Source organism: Perca flavescens, chromosome 9, assembly GCF_004354835.1.
Source record: "Perca flavescens isolate YP-PL-M2 chromosome 9, PFLA_1.0, whole genome shotgun sequence".
Classification (NCBI taxonomy): domain Eukaryota; kingdom Metazoa; phylum Chordata; class Actinopteri; order Perciformes; family Percidae; genus Perca; species Perca flavescens.
The window spans coordinates 5,197,019-5,224,289 of NC_041339.1; the positions used below are offsets into that span (position 1 = coordinate 5,197,019).

Below are 27,271 nucleotides of genomic sequence, written 5' to 3' on the forward strand. Positions count from 1 at the left end.
GCAACAACAGTTGTTCATTTACAGGAGTCTCTTCAGGAAAGACATACAATAATATGCAATGATCATTGCGCACACACACACACACACACAGTGCGTTTCACTATCTTTGTGGGGACCCATTGACATAATGTATTCCCTAGCCCCTTACCCTAACCATCACAACTAAATGCCTAACCTTAACCCTTACCCTCACACTTTAACCCAAACCTAACCCTATCCCTAATCCTACAACCAAGTCTTAACTTTAAACTTGTGGGGTCCATTATTTTGGCCCCACAAAGCTGTCTGGACCCCACAAGTATACTGGACTTACGGTCTTTGGACCCCACGAATATAGTTAAACAAGAACACACACACACACACACACAATCCGTATTGTGCCCATGATCAAAGTAATCAGAGCTTTTGGCCTGATTGTTAGCTTCTGTCTGATTCAAAGTTAATCAGGAATGTCGCACAAAGAAAGTGGTCCATATTTCCATTCCACCCCAACAGGTATCCATTCCATAATGATTCAGAAATATACTGTGGTTATGTTCAACTTACCTCAGTTTAATACATAGCTGTTGATTCAGTTAGTCGGGGACTGTTAATTAATGATTTGCCAGTCATCAGGTTGTTCCTGATTTCTTCCTCACTTTACTTTGCCTTTGTACTGAATTGTAAATTTCTACTGGATGAATGTGAACAATAACATGGTTTTATTGGAGTTGCCACTGATGCTGGAATGCCTAATAAATCTGATTAGGGAGTACGTTAAAATCCCCAAACAACAGAGCCACTGTGCCTGCCAAACTAAATCTATTTAACAGCATGGTGGATGCTAGAAAAGCTCTTCTCCCTGAGATGTAGCTCAGCAATATTGATTACTCTCAGATAGATATACAGTAAGACACTAATAGTATCTGGATACAAGGGAAATATTCTACAACTAAAATGTACCGAGACGATGTTGAGAAACGTGACGCTTTTACAGCATGCTCCCTTCAAGCTAACCACAGAGCTTAAAGTTCTCCACCGCAGGGCCGTTTGAGATCTGAAAATAGATCATTATATGTCTATGGAAAATATACTTATGTAATTTTTAAACTGTTGTGTATATATAATGTATTTTGTATTATTACAGTAGACCTATGAATGAAAACCTTTGTGGTGCAGCCAGCGTCAGCTCAGTAATGCACATGATTGCGCCTCTTTGGAAAAGTGCTGCAATAAATAGCTATTGGTTTTGTTTTCATATCGTCGTCGCAATCATCGACAATTTTTTGGGCTAAATTGGCAATCGTTTGACTACAGTACGCCTATCATGCCACATTACGCCGTTAAGAGACCAGCGGAGGAACGACTGTTGATAAGTTTCAAACATCGCTGTATTGGATATGCTTTATGGCTTTAAACCACACGTGTCAAACTCAGGGCCTGTGGGCCAAATTTCTTTTTCACTGAAAATTAGGTCCTATGTTCCCACATTTCTAAGATTTCTTTTTCAAAATTAGGTCCCATGTTAGGGTTACATTCCATCTGTAGTCCATTGCTATTGGATAATAGGTTGGGTGTAATTGGCTACCAAATTGGGAGAAAGGGGGATGAAATCTGATACAAATTTATGAAAAAAGGAAATGTAGGAACATAGGGCCTAATTTTGGAAAACAATCTCAGAAACGTGGGAACATAGAGCTGTGGGAACATAGGCACGCTCCCGTAACGCTAACACTGCTAACTGTAGTTAGCTGCGATGTGAAATGTAGCAAAGTACTTGTGATGCTAAAGTACCTAGGGAAAAGTTGTTTTTTTTAAATACTCAAAAACAAGCTTTTTTTTTTTTTTTTTTAAACAGTAAAAGGCTGTTGTAAAGTGAGTGGTTACTTCCATCCCTGCTGTTAACAAATGGAATGTCACGGTGTCATGAGCGCCGGAAAAGAAATGAGACAAACATCAGCTCAGTTTCCAGAATATGGCAATGAAAGGTTTATTTTGTCTTCTGTTGACAACGAAAAGAAACTTTACAAAGTAACAATTCAACACCAGACTCAAACTGTTTTATACGGTCTGTTAGCAGAGACTGCAGAAACCTGGAGGGGCGGGGGGAGGGTGGGGGGAAAGAGTGCTACATCAACATGTTCACAGGTTTGGCTCAGCTTCTTCAACACAGACTCATGTGGAACACAGAACTCGGTGATCAGATGATCAGGACGTAGAGTATCATAGAACATCCGTTACAGCTCGCTGATGATAGGACTGGTGTATGTGTGTGTGTGTGTGGGGGGGGCATACACAATGAGTGGCCAAAATAAGGTGTTTACAACTTACAACCAACTTATTAAGAACTGTGAGCCATAAATACTCTGATAATAATAATATATCAGCTGGTTTGTTTTGACTGACCTTGGACAAAAACTAAATTCTTAGCACAAAGTCAACTTGCTGGACATTTTCTGGGCTTTCAGCCGCGGATGGGGTTAGTACAGTTCAGCTCTTGGTTAGTGCCCGACAATACTGGAATGTGAGGCAGATACTGATATCTATATTGGATTATTATAAAACCTTGATAACACATGGTGAGACATTAACTTTGTCAGCACAAATGATGTAAAGGCAACACTGTGTCTAAAGAAACTCAAACATTTTGGGACAACCTGTTCTTGTATTCTCACCAAAAAGGTCCACTGGTAGCTAGTCGGGAGCTTTCAACTGTATGGCATGATCTTCCTCATTTTTAAACTTTTAGTATTTTTAAAGACTCCCGTTGGCTGAAAGCTTGAGACAGAAAGCTACTAATGGACCGTGTGGTGCAAAGTTTATAATAATATCTTTGGCATTTTGTCTGAGCCCAGTTCTTGGTGGCCGCCATATACAGCCGGACCATCTGCAATATATCGCTATCCGACGATTATCAGCTCTACTCTCGTCTCTATGTTGTAAATTGAGATTCCATTCGCAGATGGAGGCCACATAAATTCCAGTGTGCACACCTCGTGATAAATATTTTGTACAGAGATTCTTAAAGAATTGGGACCAGATATATTGAGCAGGATCATTTTGCTAATAAACTTGTCAGCACCATCTGGTGGACAAATTATGCAACAGCAATACTGTTTCTGAAAGTTTTGAAGCATATATACTCAGGCATTTCTATCTACCAGCAACACTATACGCTGATCCATCGGTGGCCGGCTCATCAGACAGTTCTTAATTATGAACATTTTTCAAAGTCAAGAAAAAAAAAAAAAAAAAAACATTTCCATACAATGTCATCATAATGAAAGTAATGTAAAACATGTCCAATCAGCAACATGGTGCTTTGGGAGCTGCCTGCAGCACTGTTCAGAAAAGCAAAAGGCGCTGTGTCCTCATGCAAATGGGAACTAGATGGAATTACATTACTTTGTCCACAAATGGATTTGTAGGCCAGGCCGTGCAGATCGGAGGCTGTAAAAGAAGTGGCAAGGGTGCAGTTGGCTTCAGCAAGTTGTACTCGAACGTGATGATAGAAGGATATGTGCTTGTGTTCGTTTCTTTTGGAGGACAGTTGGTTTGGTTGGTATGGGTTTCCTTGCAGCTCAGGCTGCGTGGCAGACGGGTAGAGCTTTTGTTGAACAGGAACCGCCGGCAGTCACAGAGGATTATTACACATGAGGTAAAGGAAGCCATCAACGCCAGCAGATCAGCTGGATTCTTACCATGAACATATTTCACACTCAGACTGACGTAACACGATCAATATGAAGGGGACAGAACAGTGACTATTCAAGGAAACAAGATTTGTAATCTCTGCATTTAGAATGTAAAGTGAAAAAGAACTCAAGGCACAAATAAATACTGCAGAATGGAATACAACGGTGAACACAGCATCTGCACGCAGTCAGATTTCAGATAGTCAGGGTTGAAGGGAAGGGTGGAGTCCACCTGGGCTCACAATGGGGCTCACTGAGCCGACGCCAACACTCATCAGAGCCAAGAACCAAACACAGACTATTTAAAAACCGATCCGAGACCAAGAGATTATTTCCCAGTTCAGCACTGGTCATCTGGACCAGTTTTGCAAAAATGAGATACTAAGCAGAAAATCCATGAGAGTAATGAAATGTAGCCTAACGTGAAGTGCTACGTGCTGACTGCCTCGTCACACCATCTGCTAACACCGCTTCATGCTGGGAAACGCTCGTCTTGATTAATCCACTCTGAATTAAACCGAGAGAGGGGAATTAAAGCACAAGGTGTCAAAGAAAAACCTGCGAGTCACTTTGTGAAATTCAACACTTTGTGATGGAGACATGTTTGGCCTCAGCTGGGGGGGGGGGACTCAACACTGCACCTGACCCTAAGCAGCTGAGCACCAAGAGTCATGAGTATAATGAGATGAAATGAGCAGCCGTGGCTCAGTAATACTTCCTGCTACAGTCACACCACAGTCAGTCACCTGGAAACTGGGCTCACCACAGACCGATCTCATGAAGTGGCGTTATGTATGACACGCCAATCCGTATGCCATTTTTGGCGTATTATCAAGACGCATACTCGCTTTTTAGCGTGTCTATCAACGCCGTTTGGCCTCCGTTGACTTACATGACCTTGCGATTGCGTGTGAATTTACGCAATAGCACGTAGTATGAAAGGGTGAAAATCCGCGTAGGGAGGTTGGTTGGGGTGGGGGTGGGGGGAGGGGGTGGGTAAAACACAGGACTTCCACCCAGGAGACCGGGGATCGTGTCCCGCGCGGCACGTTTCCTTCGTGTTGCGCGTGTCACGTTTCCTAAACTCAACCGTAGCATTCTTCTTTAACTAAACCCAACCGGTTCTTCTTTTCAAAATGCATACAGATAAAACGCCACTTGGCTTAAGAAAGTGGGCGCGTATGTTTACGCGAAGTCATGATGTCATGTTGGCTCATCGCCAGGTACTGAGCGAAGAAAGGCGTAACACCAACACTGTTCTCCAGACAGGAAACGGCGCGGCCTCAGAGCCACGTCTTAACCAGTGTTAAAGCTCTGTGGCTCAACACCGAGCCAGACGAACTGTAGCGGCAACACCGTAAACATGGCGACCGCTGCTGCAAGGGCCTCTGGGAGAGGGGTGGGGATAGGTGAGGTCGGGATATATCCACCGTGGCATTGAGACTTTCCCAGAAGGCCTTGCAGTGTTTTTGTGGAGAGACCTGGTGTACTGACTGACAAGTAATGCTTCAAAACTGTAGAAAAGGAAATGAGAAACATTGCTCTGGCTATTTATCTACCTAAAACCTCCATCCATCGGTAGTCTCATCAGCTGTGGTGTGGTGTGGTGTGTCCGGCTTTCAAACAGGACCGCGAGTCATTAAAAGTAACACTGAAGCACCGTGGGAAACGTGGTGCAATCAGCCCTTTGGTGATGAGGCCATGGGTGAAGTCAAACACGTGTACACGTCTTCTTTCAGAGAGCGTCACCTTGTATTAGCCTGTTGGGTTGGGACAGGAGACACAGCCCCAGACACTGCGGTGTCTTCGGACAGGTCCAAGATGGGGCCAACACTCCCTTAGTGGGAGCGTATCATATCGACGCAGAGGCGCGCCAGGATGCTTGGTCAATCACGTTGACCAAGCATCACATTTTAAATTTGCCCGTTTTGTCTAAACACAAAATATATTCACTTAATCATCATAAAAATAAAAAGATATTCAGGTTTTGAGAAGGTCGACTTCTTAAAAATGACTTCTAGTTGCAGATTAACTTTCTGTCAATCAATGAAGCGACAGATCCTTCATCTCGAAACCGAAACAACTTGCGGCATCCATCTGCGGTTTAATAAAAAGGTTTTAAGTTCAGTCCTTACCACGAGGACCATTTAGTAGCTACTCTAGAGCCTTCGATCACGTCACATGATCTTCATTGGCACAGGTATCTATCCTTCAACTCCACGACAACAGGGACAACTCCGCCTCCAGAACAGGTAACAAAAGGACCGTCGTGGTGATATTTTTTACTACGTTAAAAAAAACAAAAAACAAAGTGCGACTCGTGACAGCGGAGATATTTACAGACGCACACAGCTGCTGTGGTTTCTGTGCGTTTCCCTCTACAGGAGACCCAAGGACCACAGCTTGGCACAGTGTGAAGCAAGTAACGGGGACGAGACCACGCGACAGGACAGGAAGTAAGCTCCGGGTCAGAAATGGCCAGAGGACAAGGTCCAAACATACTCATGGTCATATTCAACAGTGAACATGTGGTCAAAAATGATGTGCCTACGCGTTTCTCTCCCATCTTTGTAGTGCTCAAAGAAGTTGAACTTCTCACAGCCATTGTGTGCCATTCAAGAACCGCAGTAGCTTCAGCTAAAAGGTTCTCTCATTCTGGCCACAGTCCCGACACACAGCCCCACGCCTCAGTGTGGTACAGTACAGTGAAGAGCTTTGTCACATGGTCCAGCACTCAATCATTAGAATAAAAACCATACAAAAATCTAAAAAATAAAAACACATAATATACACTCTCACATGAAAGCATGTTGCGTGGACACAGTCCTGTACAGAGGAGCAGCTCCACTCGTTTCACACAGTGCACCTCAAAGCACAACAAAAAAGGCAAAATTAAGAATATACACATCTCTAACTGATGAAATAATTTAGGTTTGAAAAGAACAAAATATGGTAAACAAAATAAATTAAGGCATGCAAAGATCATGTCAAATCTTAAGATTTGGATACTCATGTTTTTTTTAAGCCAAACATACTTTATCGTTAGAAGATATATCTTCCTGTCGGGAAGAAACCACTCACTCTTATTAAATCCTTAGAACGAAAGGTAGCTGCCAAAAATAAAATTCAAACCCACTGGAATATCACTGTAATATGCCCGAGCATTTGAAGGCCCATATTTACATATATTTGTGTTCTGTGTTCGAGCTTTAAGAGGCTGATATTTACATACATGTTCATGCGGATTCAGCAGCAGTGCAGCAAAACAAACAGCGAACACAGACAGGAGTGCTTCTTCAACATCCTGCATCAGAGGAAATAAATACCACGTATCAAAATAATTGGTTTTTTTTTTTTTTTTTTTTTTTTACATCACAAACATGAATGTCATCCTCACTCAGATCCCTCTTTCAAAAGGAATACTGTGGCCCAACAAAATGATATGTAGAAAACAAATGATAGTAGAAAAAGCTCGTCTGTTGGCTTGTAAGGTGACAGTGATACATGAGAAGTGAAGCAGTGCGAGCCGAGCCAGCTGTGGTTCTGCCACATTAAGGCTTTGCAGTAAACATCATAGTGGAGATGCTGCTGCGCCCTCCAACCTACACACAATTATGTCAACCTGTAGTAGCTAAGCCGGCACAGACAAAAAGACATGCAACACGCACACACACACACACACACACACACACACACACACACACACACACACACACACACACACACACACACACACACACACACACACACACACACACCTTTGAGAGACTTGCCACTGCCTCATTTTTTCGGTTTGGATTTTCTTTTTTCCTGGCTAAGATTTCTTGGCAGCATTACATGATGCTCCTCATCCCCCTCCTCCCCCCTCCCGGCCTGTGCACCCCCCCCTCCCCCACCTCTCTGCCTCTGAATGACCGAATGCTGGGAGGCCAGGCCGGAGGGGAACTCGGTGGCCTGGGGGGTGTGGAGGACGGGCCGGGGGCAGTTCAGTAGTCTATGATGGGGGCAAGCTCGGGGGACAGCTCCACCGTGACGTTCTTGTAGAGGCTGCTGAGGGAGATGTGGGGGCTGTAGTGGAGGTTGTTGAGGCCGTCCAGGTGTTGGCGCTCTTTGGAATACCTCAGCAGCTTATACCTACAGAAAGAGAGGAATACCTCAGTTTATACCTACAGACAGAGGAATACCTCAGCAGTTTATAGGAATACCATCATTCTGGACCTTTCTGCTACCTTTGACACAGTGAACCACCAGATCCTGATTTAGACACTTCAGGGTGTCTCAGGCTCTGTGCTCTCCTTGCTCACATCTTACCTGGCAGACCGCACCTACAAGGTAACTGAGGATCTATCTCAGAACCTTGCCCACTCACAACTGGGGTCCCTCAGGGTTCAGTCCTGGGTACCCTCCTCTTTTCTCTGTACACCAACTCTCTCGGGTCTGTCATTCATTCGCATGGCTTTTCCTACCACAGCTATGCAGACGACACCCAACTAATTCTCTCCTTTCTCGAGTCTGAAACGCGGTTAGCAGCATGTATCTCTGTCTGACTGACATTTCTTCTTGGATATCCGCACACTCAACATCTGACACTCAACCTTGACAAGACCAGGCTCCTTTTCCTTCCAGGGAAGGGCTCTCCTACCCAGAACCTTCCTATAACAATTGACAATTCTGTTGTAGTCCCCATCAAGACTGCTGGAAACCTGGGTGTGACACTTGACGACCAACTCTCCTTTACTGCCAACATTGCTGCACTCAATCGTGTAGATACATGCTGCATAACATCACAAGGATTTGTCCCCTTCTAACGCAGAAAGCGGCTCAGGTTCTGGTTCAGACACTAGTCATCACGTCTAGACTATTGCAACTCCTGGCTGGCCTGCCAGCATGTGTCAAAAAAAAAAAAAAAAAATCTTCATTATTAAAAATAACTTAACTGTCATTCATCCCGTCATTACACTTTCTTTGAATGACCAAGAAATACAACCATACAAATGTATGAAACAACCTGTAATATATCCTTTTTACTATTGCTTTAAAATGTTACTAACGTTACACTAACATTTACCTATTCAATGACAATCTTTCAGTACTTAGTCCAACAAAAACAGAATATATTATATTATCCTTTGATCCAGTTCAAATCTTTGTCAGTCCGCTGTGTCGTGTTGCTGAGCCAGCAGCTCATCAATGTGTGTGGCCACGGCGCAGTGCATTCTGGGAGATGGACTCCACCGGGCTGTGTAGGCTTCCAAACGGCTGCTAATGTGATGCCATGAACCTTATTGTAATCCCTTCAGCTTTGTCGCTGTCTGTGGGGAATGTTTTCGCTTTCTCAAACGCTGTGGTTATCAAAGACTGCGTGGGCCGACATTTCCTTTTACTGTAAACAACCCACACGCGTGCATGGCACCCTTTGGCCTCTGACATCATGCCAGCGTCGTGGTCCAGTCACTGGCTTCTTCTCAGTAGCAGACTGTCGTCTGAGTCCGACCGCAATAAAAAAAAAAACCTAACAACATTAACCGCTGCCATGGGTGAATGGCATCTAATGTGCAGATAGGCTGATGGCAGTCAACAAGGCAACATATACCGATGTTCTTCCAATAAATCGATACGTCCCTTCTTCTATTCATTCATTTAAAGGAGTTAAATTACTTTTTGCAACATGGAGCTAAGCATAGTACAAATGAAAGAATATTTTTTTTCACTGCTTCTTCTTTAGAATAGAGACTTTATTGTAGATCTGAGACAAAAAGCCGTTTTACCTCCCGAGGAACTGCACCTCCCCTCTGTGGTGGTGAGGAATGGACTTGTACTTGCCGATCTCTCCATCCGGTCGCGTGACATTCAAACCAGCATAGTGAACCCTGAGGAGAGAACAGGCTGCATTACATCCTCCATCTATCTGTTTAACTGTAAACACTGTTCACAGTCTACTAACAACCTGCCGAAAGAAGCATGAGCACCATCTCCTCCCAGGCACGCTCGCCTAACATTTGGTCACAGTCAGCTGACAGTGTTTTGGACATCAAGCTAAGAACATGTTGATTACACACTAACAACATCACACGCCATGTGAATGTGAACCCACTGTACAGCCCTCTTTAGTGGACTAACCTGTTCCACAAGTCGTCATCCTCTCCTCCCCAGCCCCAGAATGCATTGGGAAAGCCGTTAATCTTGCGAAACTGCTCCACAGTGAGTCCACTCACCCCACCAAAGAACTCGCTGTATGGAAGACTGGAAGCAACAACCCAAACACCGGTTACACGTAGATCATGCATCGGAGTGCCACAGAAGAAGATCTATACTTGTTTCAACATTAGCTCCACAGCTTTAGCCGTTTATATTTGACATGTTCTCAAAAGAGTATCTGCATTTTCATGACACACTCACATGTACATGTATTTGTCCAGCTTGGCAGCAAAGTGGCGGGGCATCTGACCACAGCCGTAGTAGTTTCGGTCGTTCTCAGGGATGTGGTCAACATCGTGGAAGATCAGGCAGTCCCAGTCCAAGTCCTTCATGGCCTCCAGGAAGCCCACGTTAAACAGCATGGCTCTGTTGAAGGGCTGGCTCCCGCTCTACGCGCGCACACACACACACACACACACACACACACACACACACACACACACACACACACACACACACACACACACACACACACACACACACCCTTGATGTCATGGATGCCTTTCACTACCCAAAAATACTTTAGAACAGTGCTGCAAAAACACACAACACCTCTTACACTTATATACTTACACCAGTACACACACACAGAGACACACACACGTACCTGTTCGATGACGTAGAAGGCAAACTGCAGCCGCTGTCTCTGCAGCATGGGGATGAGGTGTTGGAATAGGATGGGGAGATGTTCATGCCGGTTTCTAAATGGAATCAGGATGGCCACCTGAAGACAAATAATACAGTAACAATCCACCCATACATATTACGTCTACTAGCTGTGCCTTTTCTCCCCAGAACGTTATCTCCCCATTCTGCATCACAGACATTATGCTCTATATAATTAGAAGACTTGTGAAATGCATGCAGCCACCTTCCAGCGAGGTCTGCAGTCCTTTGGTTTCCAATGGCCTCCAAACTCCATGTCAAAGAACTTGGAGAACTGGAGTTCTATCTCCTCCATAGGGATCTCTGTCATGTTCACTTCCATAAGGCCCTCTGTGAACACATGATTCCAGCGAGACATCAGCATCACACAACTAAAGAAAACACAAGGATGGCACTAGAAAAGACACAGCCCCTATGTTATTGGCTCCTGCAGGTTTGATGATTTCATGATGTTTGGAAGATAAATCCTGCATCAGTTCCTCCATTCTGCAGAACACTTTGACTAAACAAACGGCATTTTTTATGATACACAAGAGATTTATGCCTCCATGTACACCTACACTCACCTAAAGGATTATTAGGAACACCCTACTAATACTGTGTTTGACCCCTTTCACCTTCAGAACTGCCTTAATTCTTTGTGGCATTGATTAAACAAGGTGCTGGAAGCATTCTTTAGAAATGTTGGCCCATATTGATAAGATAGCATCTTGCAGTTGATGGAGATTTGTGGGATGCACATCCAGGGCACAAAGCTCCTGTTCCATCACATCCCAAAGATGTTCTATTGGGTTAAGATCTGGTGACTGTGGGGGCCATTTTAGTACAGTGAACTCATTGTCATGTTCAAGAAACCAATTTGAAATGATTCGAGCTTTGTGACATGGTGCTTTATCCTGCTGGAAGTAGCCATCAGAGGATGGGTACATGGAGGTCATAAAGGGATGGACATGGTCAGAAACAATGCTCAGGTAGGCTGTGGCATTTAAACGATGCCCAATTGGTACTAAGGTACTGGTGGCTCTCCATTGTGATGTCGGTCAGCCATCATGATGAACAATGATATCGTCCATAATTTAATTTTCCATAGGCACAACCCTAGCACAGCTTCTCGTGCAGTAGAGGTCTCTTGTATAAAATGATAAAATCACTGATTCCTTGAAGTCATTGACCCTGAAACAACCCGTTCCTAGTGGAAGGAATGCTCTACTCACTCATAGAAGGTAATCGCTGTGGGCAGGGGAGGTTCTGGGCGTAGGTGAAGTTCTCAGGGAGGTACGTGGTTGGCTGCACCAGGTATTCACTGGAGTTACTGCCGTCAGGATAGTCTGCAGAAGAAACCATACACACTCAAGGTACTTACTTTTCTTAAGGGGTGCACATTTCCTGTTGGTTTTCCTTAAATGATTGTAAACTGCTACTGCAGCACCATTACTTCCAAAATACTACCACAATACACATTCGGTTTACTAATCTGATATCATTTTAAAAGGCTAACCGAGAAAACATAGGAGCATTGGAGAATGAGGCTATATTCACACTGCGTCAGGCCATGACATTTTATGTTATTGTATTTTGTGTTTTGGTTAATAAGAGAGGGCAATGATAACTTTTGTAATATACTTTTGGTATATAGTTCTAAAATCATGCAACATAGTTAATTAACAGAAGACATGCCCATCAGGCAGATATTTTCATAAAAGTGTTTTCTCAGCCTTCAAGTGTGTTCACATTGTAGTAACTTGATTATGTCCCAGACTTTTTGAAATGTTGGTATAATTTCCAACAGGCACTGTGCAGTTAGCTAGTTCGCTTTAGCACACCCCCTGCGGTCCCTTTGCCCACTCCCCGCTGCTAGGAGACTACTTTGCAGAAGGAGAATGTACAGCAGCTCTGGATGCAGTCCTTCAGTTGGCGGCTGTTGCAACTCCAGCTCAGCCAGCACAAACCCCAGAGCTGGGGGTCCCAGCGGGCCGGTGCTGACTCAGAGTCCGAGGTCTGGGATCAGAAACGTCGCTGGGTCGTGCGCTGGCTGGGTTCGAGTTGCTGCAGCCACAACTGAAGGTCCGTGTCCGGGCCGCCGCTGCAAGACGTATATAACAAGAACATAGCATGTGTGATGTTAGCAACATTATCTTCCCTGCCACTCATCCTCATCCCCTGCTCTGTCACGCTCTACTGCCTCTGCTGAAGCCTCCTTAAGGTAATAGCATATATGAAGAAAAAAACACAACCTTAAAAAATTTCGAACAAAAGGTTTCTCAGCTGTTTTTGTAGTATTAGTTGTCCTTAATAACATACTAAAATTTTACCAAAGTTTGACCACTAGAAAGGTGTAATTTTCAAGATGACGCCCTTAAAATATCCTAAATCCTTCAATATTTGACCTGGCCAAATAATCTTGGTGTCTAACCCCATATTGTCTGGGTCTATGAATCCATTGGACTTTGCACTAATTTGACATGATTACATACTTATGGAATACATGATTTTGTCAGATTACTGTAAGGTTTTATCTTTTGATTGGGGTGAACCAGAGATTTAAACTGTTTAGCCTGTGTCATGCAACTCCTACTCAGTGTTTTTGGACACATACCCTTATTTTGCTAAAACACAGACTTGACATTCAATGTAAAAGTTATTTAACCAGTACTGGGCAGGCCTTAGCTCTGACCTTGTCATCGAGCAGACAATGATGCGATCCTTGAAAAGCAGTGGAGGCTTGACCCATGGAAGTGGAATGACTGAAGAAATGCGAGCATTGTGGACCATGTCTACACCCATCACATCTGAATACAACAACGCCGTGCAGGAATTCAATGACCTCACCTACACGACCAGCACTGAAAATCCTCAGAAGCAAGGATGAAAAGAGATCACTCTGATCTAGAAAAGATCAAGGAAAAGCTTAGCATTTGCACACCATTCTCTCCAGACCCATCTCTGAGAAACATTGTAACTGGTGTTGTTGCCAAAGAGGAAGTGAACGTGCATGAGTTTGAGACTGTTGGCAATGAGATCATTGAAAAGATGATTGGAAAACCTGTTTTTTAAATATCCTTCAAAATGGAAAGATCGGGCAAAAACCCTTGCCCTGGATGCAATCCAGGACAGTTTTCACTGGAAGATGTAATGAGCTATGAGCTCTGCTCATTTCCTGTAGCCCTGTTCGAAAGCAAGGAAATCTTCCATAAAGCCAACAAGCCCCAACTAGCGCAGGCAGTCACTGAGTTCTCAAGAAAGAAATCTAACAAAACTGTAATGAGCTATGAGCTCTGCTCGTTTACTGTAGCCCTGTTCGAAGGCAAGGAAATCTTCCGTAAAGCCAACAAGCCCCAACTAGCGCAGCCAATCACTGAGTTCTCAAGAACGAAATCTAACAAAACTGTCCTGGATTGTTGTAATTACACAGTTAGGGTCATATGCAGACTTTACCATACACCATTATGGTAAAGCAACAGTCGTTTTTGATGGTTATAGCCAGTGGTGGAATGTAACAAAGTACAAATACTTTGTACTTACGTACATTTTTCATGTATCTGTACTTTACTTAAGTACAATCAATAGTGCATACTTTTGACTTTTACTTCCGTTACATTTTGCAGCAATCATCTATACTTTCTACTCCACTACATTTCTACAACGTTCCGTTACATTTTCGTTACATTTTCTGATCAGTTTTACCCCCCGCCAAAACGTCTTCCTGACCGTCACGTTTGTCTCACTAGTGGTATTACCATTTAAAATGGTAATATGCAAATAAGATTGAGAATAAATCGTTACGCAAGTACTTTTAATTTTAATACTTAAAGTACATTTAAAATCAGGTACTTTTTATTTTTACTTAAGTAGGGTTGTCAATTGTGGTACTTTTAATAAAGTAAATGTGTCTCTGGTTATTTGTACTTTTACTTAAGTACTGAGATTCATTACTTCCTCCACCACTGGTTATAGCGATCAAAAAGACAATACGCATCAGAGACGTGGTGAAAACACTCATCCCATCGTTAACTTCATGCAGAGACTGAGTTTGTGGGAAGAAAGGATGATTTCCTTTCCAGATCCTGCAACAAACAAGGACTTCTCAATCTGATGACCGAGGAGCTGGAGAAGGGCTGCACTGCAATCAATGCATCAGGTGATGCACACATTGTCAAAGCTGCAGTCAAGGCCTCAGAACCTCAGCCCACAACCTTGATAGGGGAGGATACAGACTTACTCATTATTTGCCTCTACAGGATGCCTTCACAGGATGTGATACAACTTTACACACTTTTAGTATTGGCAAACAGACTTGTGAATGGTGAATCAACCATCCAGTCCTGTGCAAATGTGTTTCTGCTCCCACATCAAGCAAGGAATGTCACAGAGGACCATAGGACCAAGGCAATGGCAGTGTTGTTTGGCGGAAAGAGTACCAATTCACTTGCCTCTTTGCGCTACAACCTTTTTAGCAAGAAAATCGTTACCGCCAAATCATTTGTTACCCTATAATGTCTGCCTCCAATGGAGTCCTCAACCAAATATCACTGCCAAAGAGTTTACTTCCAGATCATGGTGTGGATTTAAATCTTTAAAAAAAATAAAAAGGGGTTAGCGGTACCGAGCCTTCACGTGGCAGCCATGTTTTGGCAAATTTTACAGTACCACATTGTTCTAATGAATTTATTCAAACGATATGAGAAAGGAGAAATATGCAATTATTTAAGGGAAATTGTATTATTAAATTGTATGTAATTGTATTCACCCTTATTTTTTCACATAAATATGCTTGTAACCAATTGCTTTAATATATAATTGTACTTGTAATCACTTATCTATCATGCAAATATGCTAATTACAATATTACATGGCCAAAACATGTAGCAGGCACCAGTATTCCTGGTCTAGGAGGAATACCAAAGGAGTAATGGTCATTTTAAAAAGGACCTGACGGCCGCCATTTAGAAAATGGGGCCTTTCTTGGAGTCAAACTTTGGTAAACTTTTAGTATGTTTTTATTAAGTACATCTGATATTACTAGTAAACCACTGAGAAATCTTTTGTTAGAATTTTTTTGGGGTAAAGCCATATTTGCAGCTGACTGTAAGCTAAGCAAGGCTAGCAGTTCAAACAGCTTTGTTGTTAGGGTTTGAATTAGGGATGTATAAAGAAGAGAGTTGGAGGCCGGTTAAAGTTGCTCGGTGGCACATGAAGCCAAAAAAGTTTGACTTTGTGTGTAAAATGACTGGGTCTATAGAGCGTTTCCTTTAACCCCGCCTCCCACGGCCTCGGTCTCAGGCTCATTTTACAGAGTTTACAAGAGCTATTGTACAGGGTACATAGTGTTATCCACTGATTTACAGACTCTCTTTTGGACAAAACTCTTTTTGGGCCCAATGGCATCACATGATGGACCCGGAGGTTGTAATTACACAGTTAGGGTGCGCAATCACAAAAGGCTTGTATCACGTGAATGTGCCGAAGGTTTTGTTGTCATTACTTAGAATTCCTCATGGGGGGAGTCAGAAACTACGCAGTATAGCTTTAAGAATCTAGAAGAGCTCTCTATAAATTGAAATATAGCACTGTGGTCACTGTTAATGTTGCTGCCATTGCTGCTAAACTTTAAGTCTTACCATCTCCACACAGCGTTGGTCATGGCTGGACATTTGAAAGGAAAGTAGAAACGGTGAATGTGAAAAGGTGTTGAAAGCCACTTGCCAACACGGTCTGATTGCTGGTTGTTACTCTCATCTACAATGCATATTGGTACATGCAGTCAGTGTGGGCCAGGCTCTCAATGTTCTTTCCTCTTCATATGCTGGGTATAGAATCTTTGTATTGAGCTGAAAGTGTGTCTGTGTGCATCACTCACCCGTCCCGTTGAGTGTACTGTTCTTGTTGGTGTACAACCGGATCATCTGGCCGATGGTCCTCACATTGTCCCTCAACATGATGCCCTGAGCCTGCACCATGAAGAAGTACGTGTTGGCTGACAGGAAGACAGGAGAAAGAAGTTAAGACTTATACTCAATTACATTTGCTTCATTTTTTAGCGAGAGCCATTACATCCCCCTCTTGTTCTTGTCCAACACAACTTAAAAGTGGTTAGACACCAAACCAGACGGCCGACCCTCGGCAGAAAAGCCCCGAGGTCCAAAAAAACTGCCTCGGGACACACTGATGTGACACCGACATGAAAAACGTAATAAGTCTTCATAGCAGCAGGCGGCGCTACTCCGTATTATTGCCCAAGAAATGACAACCGGCAGCTGATTGGACGAACGCGTCACATGGGTTTGTTTTCTCCGGAAATTCAAAGCCAGACTGTCATGGCGGCCGTTCAGAATACGATCTCATATTGTACTAAAATAGTTCACTGAAACATGTTTCTGAAAACATTTTAAGCGAGAAATAGGCCATACAGTTCCTGAACCTGTCTTCATTTCAGATCGACAAAGGTCAGTTTAAAAGATTTTCATCAGACTCTAGTCACCTCATTCCGCTCGCCATTTCCGGGTGAGTCCCGACTGCCCTGCCTCCGACCAAACATGTCAGGTCGGCCAAAATGAACGCCAACAGCCCCCCAGAGGGTCGACGGCACGGGACACACCGAACAGATTTGAGTCACTGACCTCACCAGACTGTCCAATGGCCGATAATCGGCCCTGTGTGTCCCGGGCTTAACATGTTACTCTTTCAGTCACAACCACACATTGGATTCTCAGGCTGCAGCTACAACAGAGTGAAAGTAATTTAACACAACTACAGAAGTGGACAGTGGAACAACATTAATCCCCAGTTAACACAACAACAATAAATATTAATACCGTCTTCCACATTTGAACTATTGGGCGGACAGTGAAGCTGTAGCATCCCAGCTGTCTAGAAAATATTCACTGTATATATACACACTTCTGTATTAGGCAACTTATGAATCGAAATGAATAACTGCACTGACTGCAATATGTCCACGTGGTACGCTCCACAGGGTTTGTCAAGTAGTGGACCTGTGCGCTGACGTGCACTAACATGTGCAAGTGGCACAGTAACTGGCCAATGAAATGATGATCATTACCGCATTTCAAGCGGGCTCTAAATCAAACACAACCAAGCCACAGAGCCAGCGGACGGGACCAGCGCTCCACAAAATATTGCATACTTATTGCAACACTTTCGATTTATTGCAATAATGATAGAGAGTTGATATATCTTGCACCCCTAAAAGAGGCATTCATTTGGGCCGATTTGACATATTGAATCGGCCAGTGGGCAGTCGGACTCAATGACCAATCTGATTGGTCGAGTGGGTACCAGGAAATGACGAGTGGGATGAGCATGAGTCAGTCCGACTGCCTTTTCTGCTGGACGGTCGGCCGTCAGGTTGGCCTGCCAGAGCCATAAAGCAACACTAGAGAACTGTTCCCGCTTCGGTCCCCCTACAGGTTAGATGCAGAATTGTCCCATTATGCCTCATTGGAACTACAGATCCGCTAACCGATCTGGCAAACTTGCATAGTGCGTAGTTATAGCCGGTAGAGAGCCGCAAAGCGAATGCCGTTCACCCTGTTACAAGTTGATGAACCACAGAAACGATTTTGGAAACATTATTTTAAGGTACAAAAAGTTCCCTAGAGTTGCTTTAAGGAAGAGGGCCGCATATGTGATTGGTTTCAACACTTATTTTATCGAGCTTATCAAGCTTTAGTTAATCAGTCCACTGTGAGCTTGAGGAACACTCACCAATCTGCCAATACGTTTTCTCCTTATTTCATCATTCATTAGATAGGCCTATTTAAAAAAAAAAAAATTGTCCAAGTATAAAATAACAAAATGATTTGAGTCGGGACACACATTTACTTCCTTAAAAGCATTGAGCTGGATATTGATAATTTTACCCATGCAGTTGGTGTAAATCAGAGTTGAAGATGTGCGGTGGGTGACCCGTTTGTCCCAAGGCGGACAGGTGTGGAGACATGTCCGACTGGGGACCCTGCTGCTCTTACATTGTGGGACTTGTAAGGTACTTCGGACCACTGAGAAAGTCACACCTCACCTATAAACATCATGTTCTTTTTCCGTTTACGCTTATGTTTTACAACATAATCAAAAATTGTCTTGAAGTCAAAAAGGCCCCACTGGGAAGACTGAAGAGGCCTTTTTCACAGGAGACAGTTTGACTTGTCACAGCAGGAAACACACAGGTATAAATAATGAAATTAGTGATTGCTGAATTCCATTTAGCTTCTCTGAGTTCAGGTTCCTGGTGTCGTGCATGCTTGCTCACTGTAACACTTTTAATAGCACAGAGCCACTGGCTGTCCAAGGCTGCGTTTCATTAGTGATTCAACAACACGCCCTTGTTCACTTGACCTCGATCCCTTTCCCAAAAAAACACTTCCAAAAGTGTTGTTCCGTTTGTCTGAAAAACCTGAAAACCAAGTAAACTTGGCAAGATGGACCCTCTGAGGGCTGAGGGGGCAAATGAACAACAATGGCTCACTCCAGAGGTGGATATCACCCACAATGCTTTTGCAGTTAATGTATTTGGTGCCAGAAAATTCCTCCATGGTTAGGTGGCAGTAATGTACAACCGCAAAAAACTCTGGTCCCTGGTCCTGCCCAGGAATATGTTCCAGTGTCAGCCGGGGATGATCTGGCCCTAAACTGACCCCTGGTCCTAGACATACGTTTAGTCCCCCAGGTACACGCACAGTACGCAGGCAAGTATGTGAACAATCAATCACACATCAGTTCAAAATGAGCACCACGGATAGCGCCATGGATTCATAAACACACAGGGAGGCTGCTGATGTTTCAAAAGCAGAGGTCGGGGCCGTAGATTCTAACTGGCACAGTTAGAATCTGAGTGGGGAAAGGTGCCAATAAAATGAAAATAAACATTGTTTAGCTCTCGTTAAATTAGCAAACAAAAAATACATCCTTAATGACGACTTATTTCATTTTATTTTGTTAACATATCTAAACTCGTTCAGATGAAGGTATGTGCCACATAAGAACAGGTGCGTGTACGTATACGACAGGTTCCTACATGAGGCCCAGATAAAGCCCAGATTAGGCTTGATGGAGATGAGCTGCTCCTCGCCTGTAAAGTGGACGAGAGTAGGTGACAAAAAGCCGCGGTCAAGTCCGACAGTTTCCAGCAGCCTTCAGGCTGAACAGGAAGTCACAGAAACGATGCGCTTCATCATACAAGCCTTCGTCAGGGAGTCAATTGATGTGGTAAACCCTAATGGAGCGTACCACGCGTGTGCATATTGTGTAGTGTAAGTGAAGAAATAGAGACAACAAAAAGGCACAAATCAGAGAAGCAAAAGAAAAGTTGTGTCCTGTTCTCTCAATTTATTTATTCTATACTGTCCAACCAGTAAAACATTCTGTAGGTTCTGTAGACATGGTCCTCATTTATTTATTCAGGTTGGACCAGTGCAATATGACTGTCAGTTGAAATAAACCTTAAAGAAATAAACCTGTAAGAAAACTTGTTTTATTTGTTATGAATCAATTTTGATGAGTTTCCCCATAACTTTTGTAATTTTACATAGGTTTAAAAATATCGAAATTAATATTGATATCGCAATATCACATTTTGTCAATATCGTGCAACCCTAGACTGTAGATTCTGTTGCTGATATTAACAACAACAGACTGTAGATGATATGTTGCTGATGTTAATAACAGACTGGAGATGATCTGTAATCTGAACAGATTGAGTCTCTCTGATTTCTAAAAGTCACTACCAGCCACACAACTTGTGTTCTATACAGAATAATAAGCCTTTAAATCAGACAAATAGCAGTTAAAATCCCTCCAATTCAAAATCAATAAAAGGCTTATATAAAACGTCATCATATTAAGTCGATTCTGAACCAATCTGCTGTTAGATCAGCTGAGAGCCAGGCGTTTCCCAGCATGCCCTGGGTCCGCCTGGGTCTTGCAGTCGGTGGAGAGCAACTGCACTGCCTGCGTCTCAGTACTGCGGCCGCCTCGATCTCGTGAGGTTATCGTCGCCCACGCGTGTATGACGTCAGAGCAAGTCGGGATCAAGTCGGACACAAATCTACCCAGCATGCTATGGGGTGGCGATCGCCGGAGATCGATTCTGCGCAGGCCTGTGTCATCTCCAACGAGCCCGGATCAGGGCGGAGCTTCAGGTATCCCTCCCCCTACTATTTTACTTTTCAACTAGTGTTTCAAAATATGTCAGTGGGCAATAGGTACAAAAACATTGTTTTTACATCATATTTGTGATTTAATGAATATAATAATGTGATATTGTAAATATTCTGAAAAATCTATTGAAAAAAAAAGAAAAAGTAAAGCATGTTTGCTTTGGCTAATAGAACTAACTAACAAAGACAAATCAATGTACATCATATATTTTAATATTAGTATAAAGCTGCCCTGCTCGTTGATTTAACAATAACTACAATGTCTAAAGGTCTAACCCATCCACAGTATTTAAAGGGATAGTTACCACTGTACAAACAGTATCTCTGAGGGTTAACACATTCACATCATTCTACAGTGTACATACATACATACATACATACATACATACTAGAGGTGAGAATCTTCACTGATCTCCTGATTTGATTAAAATTATCATGTCTTCGATTCAATATCTTGAGTTAAATAAATTTTTCTATTAAAGCCATGTAGGATATTTAATTCATAGCTTTTCAAGCTTCAAAAACAAAACATTCTGCAGTGCTCTAATACTAAATAAATTGGATACCTAAAACTACAGCACTGAGCACATGGCACTTCCTGAATGTGCAAAACATAACAGAATATGTAAACAGAAATGTTGTTAGGCCTACATTGAATTGTAAACAGAAATAATCGATTATGAGCCGGCCAATTACCGATGCAGAATCGTCCATGTCCACAATTCGATGCATCGGTTATTTGATTCATTTCAACACCTCTAATACATACATATCTCGTCATTACACAACCCTGGTAGTTTCTGAGTGCGTGCGAATGAGTAAACAGGGCGTGTTTGGGGATGATAAGGGTCTTATCACAGAGCAGCAGCCAGCTGTGGTTGGTGAGCAGGAGACCCTGTCACACTGCCTTGTCTGATTTACGCACACATGACTGGCCACCGCAGAATGACACAAGGTTGAATTTATACAAACGTTGACTCGGTCTCAACATTCTGGTGCAGGTGGCTGCGTTTTATTTTATCTCGCCCCACCGCAGCCTAAACCCACTACCCCCATTCAAAAATGAATAGGCACACCTGCGTTTTTTTGCAGTACTGTCTGACGGCCGACGCAGTCAGTGTGAATGCAGCGTAAGGAAATCAGGCTGGAGCTCAAATAATAGGGCTGGGCGATATGGAGAAAATCAAATCACGATATTTTTGACAAAATACCTTGATATCGATACCGCAACGATATTATAGTGTTGACTATGGCTGCTTTCACAAAATATTTACACAATGAGATTTTTGATAAATAATCATCAGTGATGTGGATATAAATGACTAAGTGGGTAAAGGCAAATAATAGAACAGTTAAACATTCTGGTAAGTTCAGAAAATGACATCACTTTACTGTAATGCAGCCTTTAAAACCAGGAAAAGACACATTTTAACGAGATTACGATATCCAAAATGTAAGACGATATCTAGTCTCATATCACGAGATCGATATATTGCCCAGCTCTATCAGATTATGCTACTGACAATGACAGACTATTAGCTGGTGATAACAGTCAAAATGTAAACCAAAAACAGTGTCATCTTCAGTTTTTTTAAAAGATACATATTTCCCTTTATATCTGCTTCCAGGCTAACACACACATCAGTATGTACTGTACTCTGGTTCCCAACTGCACACATGCTTGAAAAGTCACATTTGTCACAGCAAAGGCAGAACAAGCAAAGCATGAAATGACTGTCCTGAGTTCAGCTGGATGTTGACTAGAGCGTGGTGGAACACAGTCATCCACACTGGCTGAGAATCATACACAAGCTTCTCAGTCTGTACTATACAGAAAACTCAGGCAGCATATGTGTCAGCAACATACAGTAGAGCCGTTTTCACATGTCAACTCCGGACACTGTCCGAGGAATCACGTCCTGACTGTTTACTGGAAGACACACACACACACACACACACACACACACACACACACCTATAACTAGCTACAGCAATCAACTGCCTGCAATTATTCAAACCACATGCAGTGTACGGCTGGGTGACACAAACACAACCCAAATGTCTTAATGTGTTGGCCCAGCTTCAGTGCCAGTCACAAACAGAGTCGGTAGAAATACAGCTACATTTTGTCATGGAAACACCTTCTTCTGAGCCTTCGCAATGGAAAACACCCGACTTGTAAACATGGTCCTTTCCTAACTTTGAGAGGGATATGGATGTGGCCTCTACAGCTCAAGTGTCCGTGCTTAAACCACACATTAAGCTTACTATGAGCGTCGTAGCTGTGCAAGAGTTCATAAACAAAATAAGAAGAGATAATTGTGTCTGTGTGAGAGCTTTATTTCAGTAGAATATCTTTCCAAATAAGTGGAATTGGCAGTGAGTGTAATGTAATATAATACTGATTACATTATAAGGGTAGATGTGTTTTCGAGGCTTCCACCTTTGGTAACAAACACCAACACTATACTGGGTAAATCCCCCTAAATCTTAATCTAGAGGTCAAAAACACATGAGCGCCTTAGATTTACTTTACAGACTCTATAGAAATGCAATCCAGTACTAACAACAAAAACCAGTGAAAACACAATAACCCACACCAACTAACATAGAACACAAAACTACCCCATTTCCTTCATCTACAATCACACAGCTACCCTCGGGCCAACACAAGTCTTCATTTCCCAGAACTGCCTCTCTTCTCAAGCATGACCACTGCTGATTGCCAGTAAAAGCCTGCTCAGCCACACACACACACACACAAATATTGTCATAGACCAGAAGACACGTCTAAGTGGTAGTAGTCATCACATCACATGGTGAAGTTTACTGACATGCAGCCAGCGTGTTGTTGACCAGAGTTCAGTGTCCCATAATTATCAAAATAGTGTTTCTTTTCTCCAATGAGACAAACTGTGCGGTAAACGCTGACTAATGCAAACTAGGAATTCTCAACAACAGTCATGTGCATATATGATGGATGGGTGAACACTGGAACATTTAGCCCACTCTAAAGCCGAGGCATGGAGCGGGCTCAACCTGCCCGGGATGCCGTGTTGGTCCTGGGTACAAACCCTGACATTAACAAACACTTTATTAATTCACATGTAAACTGTACAACGCCAGCTGAAGCGCATAGCATCCATAAAGCCAACACGAGGGGACAATTCGTCGGTCATATGTCCAGCCACTTGTCACTGAAAGACGCATTTTTTTTTTTTTTCCACCGCAGAATAGCGGCGGCTAGCTGGACATCATGGCCTGGGGGTGGACCTTTTAGCTGTGCGGTAGTTAGCCTATTAGCTTAAGCTAACGGGTTTAGCGTTCAGCTGGAAGCTTGCAGGGCTGCAGAAGATAATCCAGACATAATCACATTAACTGTTACCTCGTGAAGCGTTTAGTGTAAACCTCTGTGGACTAACCTATTCCAGGAGCCACGTAAATGAAGTAGAGACAAGTGGTGGACATGGAGAAGAAGAATATGAAGGCCAGAAACGATCGGTTGGACATTCGCAGCAGCCGCCTCCAGTTCACCATCTTGGCTTAGGCCCGTCTCTCATTCGCCGATATAAATCCCATAAAATACTTCTTGGAATTAAAAAGTCCCCGAATTGTTGGACTGCAGTGTCAACGGTGTGGTCATGGGCAAATCTGCACCGTTAAAGCCCAGAGATGCAGCACGGGAAAGGCAAACGCTAGCGATGCTAGCTGGCCTGCTTTCCCCTGCCAAGAAACTTCCAGATGGAAAAAGCAGGCCTGTCGGGTTAATATCAGGCGACTAAAAGGCGCATGGAGCACCGCCGGTCGGCCATAGTGAAACCGTTATCCTACGGGCTAAGAGCTGGGCAGCAAGCTAATTAAGGGTACTCATGGTAGCCTCCCATGGTTGGTTACGGTGTCGCCAGCGAAGCTTTTATCGCCAGCACTGAAGGTTGGTCATTGAAGGAGGCAGAAACGCTCTGCCTTCACCCACACAGCTCTACTCTCGGCCGGCGCGATGTTTCCAGCTCAGGCGGCGCACTACTTCATCAAACCGCGCACTCGGGAGTCCAGTCATGCCACCGGGTGTCTCCGCACGACTGTGGCATTCAAAACACAAACGGGCAGGATAATCGATATGAGAAATAAACTCAATAAAAGAGATGTCGAGCCTGCCTCCTTTTCATTTTCTGCTGGCACTGCAGAGACAGTTTTCCGGTGGGCGTAACCACCCGTTCCCCTCGTCCGCGTCGCCATGGAAACCTGTCTTCCTGTAGCGCCCTTTTTTCTATTTAGAGAAATTTAAATTGCAAATTTGCAGAACATTAATAATAATAATAATTAATGTATTTTACTGGAGCTGGAAAACAAGTAGCCTAATTGTGACCCCACCGGTGGCAAGAAAAACTAAATCAGTTAAATGTTTTAAAATGGTCTGCTGACACATCTTAAAGCAACACCAAATATTCTTTTGTAGGCTAGACCTACCTTCAAATAATGTTTCCAAAATCGTTCATCAACTCGTAACAGGGTGAACGGCACTTCTGCATTGACTTTGCGGCCCAGCAGGCCCTCTATCGGCTAGAACCGCACTATGCAAGTTTACCAGATCTGGTAGCAGATCTGTAGTAGACAATTCCGCTTCCAACCTGTAGGGCAACCGAAGAGGAAAAATTGCTTTGGTGTTGCTTTAACACTTGGTTTGTAACCAGTAGCCTATAACAGGGGTGTCAAACTCAATTTCACTAAGGGCCACACTGGAAAAAGAGAATCACATCCAGGGCCAGACATGTAGGCCTATAGTTTATTGGCATGCTTTTATTTCATCGAAAAAGTAAAAATATCTTTGACTCAATTACTGCATGTCTCATATAGTCTTCTCACTTACAGTTTGGTCCACATAAAGCCCTGAAAAAGTGAGCAAAAATGTTCCAAAGCCATCCTAGAATTTAGCAAATCAAGCAAAACAATGATTACATTTTCTAAGTAGGCTACCACACAGCTGACTCACAACAACCTCTTTCACAGCCTGAATATGCAAACTCTCTGGTTCTGTGGGAATTTCTGAGTCTCAAAGTTGGCAAATTTGCCAAATTCTGCTTTGAGTGTTGCATAATTGCAAGTTGAAAAACGGCTTCCCATGTTTTTGACTAGGTGGGCCAAAATTTATTGTGAACCTAAATTGATATGCGGGCCGGATCAGAATTTGCAAGGGGCCGGATTTGGCCTGCAGGCCATGATTTTGACACATGTGGCCTATAACGTCTATAACAGTCAGAGTGACTCAGAAAGGAGCAATAGTTAACATGCTTCTCCGGGCAGCATGTCCCCGCATAGACGAACATGCTGCAGATTGTTCATGCAGCTGTTTCTTATGTAGTTCTACTTAACCTAGCTATTGTTGACTTTTTCCCCTCTCTGTGTCGAAACCTCTGACTGGAGTTTAATTAACCAATCAGGTTGCTTGACACACAGGTCAGCAGATTTGGGAGTTGGGGTGTGTGGGCGTCTGCATCCTTCGAGGCTCCACTTTGGCACCCTGAAACACATCTTTGCTCCCACCGCCCAATCAGGAGGTAGCAATCACACACTATAAATCACTAACGCCCCCGCTAGTGATGGGTAATACGGCTCTTTGGAGGGAGCTGGATCTTATGGCTCCGTTCCTTTCCGACAGTTGTTCAAAAAAGCGTCTCATTGTTCTTTATCCTCTTTTTAGGGGGTGTTAATCTATATTTAACTGCAAAGTTATCACTAAGATAAAGAAAGGGTAAGCTTTGGATGCACTTCAGGTGCTCCTAAAATGATGCACCTGAAGGGAGTTTTCATCATCAGTGATTATGCAACCTCTGGAGTGATGGGGATTAAACCTTAGCTCTGCCATGCCTCTCACTGGCCTGACATGAATAATGTATTGTAAATAAATAAATGTTCTTCCTTAAAATACAGGGGGCATAAGTAAGTACACCCCTATGTTAAATTCCCATAGAGGCAGGCAGATTTTTATTTTTAAAGGCCAGTTATTTCATGGATCCAGGATATGCATCCTGATAAAGTTCCCTTGGCCTTTGGAATTAAAATAGCCCCCCACATCATCACATACCTTCACCATACCTAGAGATTGGAATGGGGTACTTTCCATAAGATCATCTCTCAGTGCAAATCAAACCAGCTATTAGGCTAACTGAAATAAAACCATGCCATTAACTAGGAGGAAATATCCAGGTGGAGGTTAGTTGTCAATAAAGTCACCCTGGTGGTTACACACCAAAGACAGAAACAGCTTCCTGTTCTGTAGTTATGATGACCATCAGGGCTGCCGGGACATTTGATGTGGATCTGGCAGCCATCTATTTTACAGTGACAAACCAACTGGGCAAAGCCATCCCAAACACCTGGACCTCTTCCTGGACAGCTACCACCTCATCCGCTGTGTATGTATATATATATATATATATATATATATATATATATAAATAAATAAGAATAATGATTTGTTTCTGATATGGTTTTTCCACAAAACAAAAGTTCAATTACTTTGTTAAAATTCTTAAAATGACATTTACTCATTCTCCTTCA

General features: G+C 43.1%; 1 protein-coding gene across 1 annotated transcript; it reads right to left on the reverse strand.

Annotated features, from left to right (window-relative positions):
• Positions 1-7,543: 7,543 nt before the first annotated feature.
• b4galt6 (UDP-Gal:betaGlcNAc beta 1,4- galactosyltransferase, polypeptide 6) lies at positions 7,544-24,932 on the reverse strand. Its single transcript, XM_028586940.1, has 9 exons — positions 24,136-24,932; positions 16,396-16,512; positions 11,753-11,866; positions 10,744-10,868; positions 10,480-10,596; positions 10,074-10,261; positions 9,795-9,917; positions 9,443-9,544; positions 7,544-7,808 (listed from the first exon to the last, which is right to left on the reverse strand). Exons 1-9 carry the CDS (start codon positions 24,248-24,250, stop codon positions 7,661-7,663), a joined length of 1,149 nt encoding a protein of 382 aa, XP_028442741.1. The 5' UTR covers positions 24,251-24,932; the 3' UTR covers positions 7,544-7,660.
• Positions 24,933-27,271: the final 2,339 nt, after the last annotated feature.

Coding starts and splice junctions, on each gene's coding strand:
- b4galt6 (XM_028586940.1), bottom strand. CDS start 24,250: ATGGTGAACTGGAGGCGGCTGCTGCGAATGTCCAACCGATCGTTTCTG. Junction 11,867..16,395: donor CAGTACACTCAACGGGACGG/GTGAGTGATGCA, acceptor TTTCTTCTGCAG/ACTATCCTGACGGCAGTAAC. Junction 9,918..10,073: donor CTGGACAAATACATGTACAT/GTGAGTGTGTCA, acceptor TGTTGCTTCCAG/TCTTCCATACAGCGAGTTCT.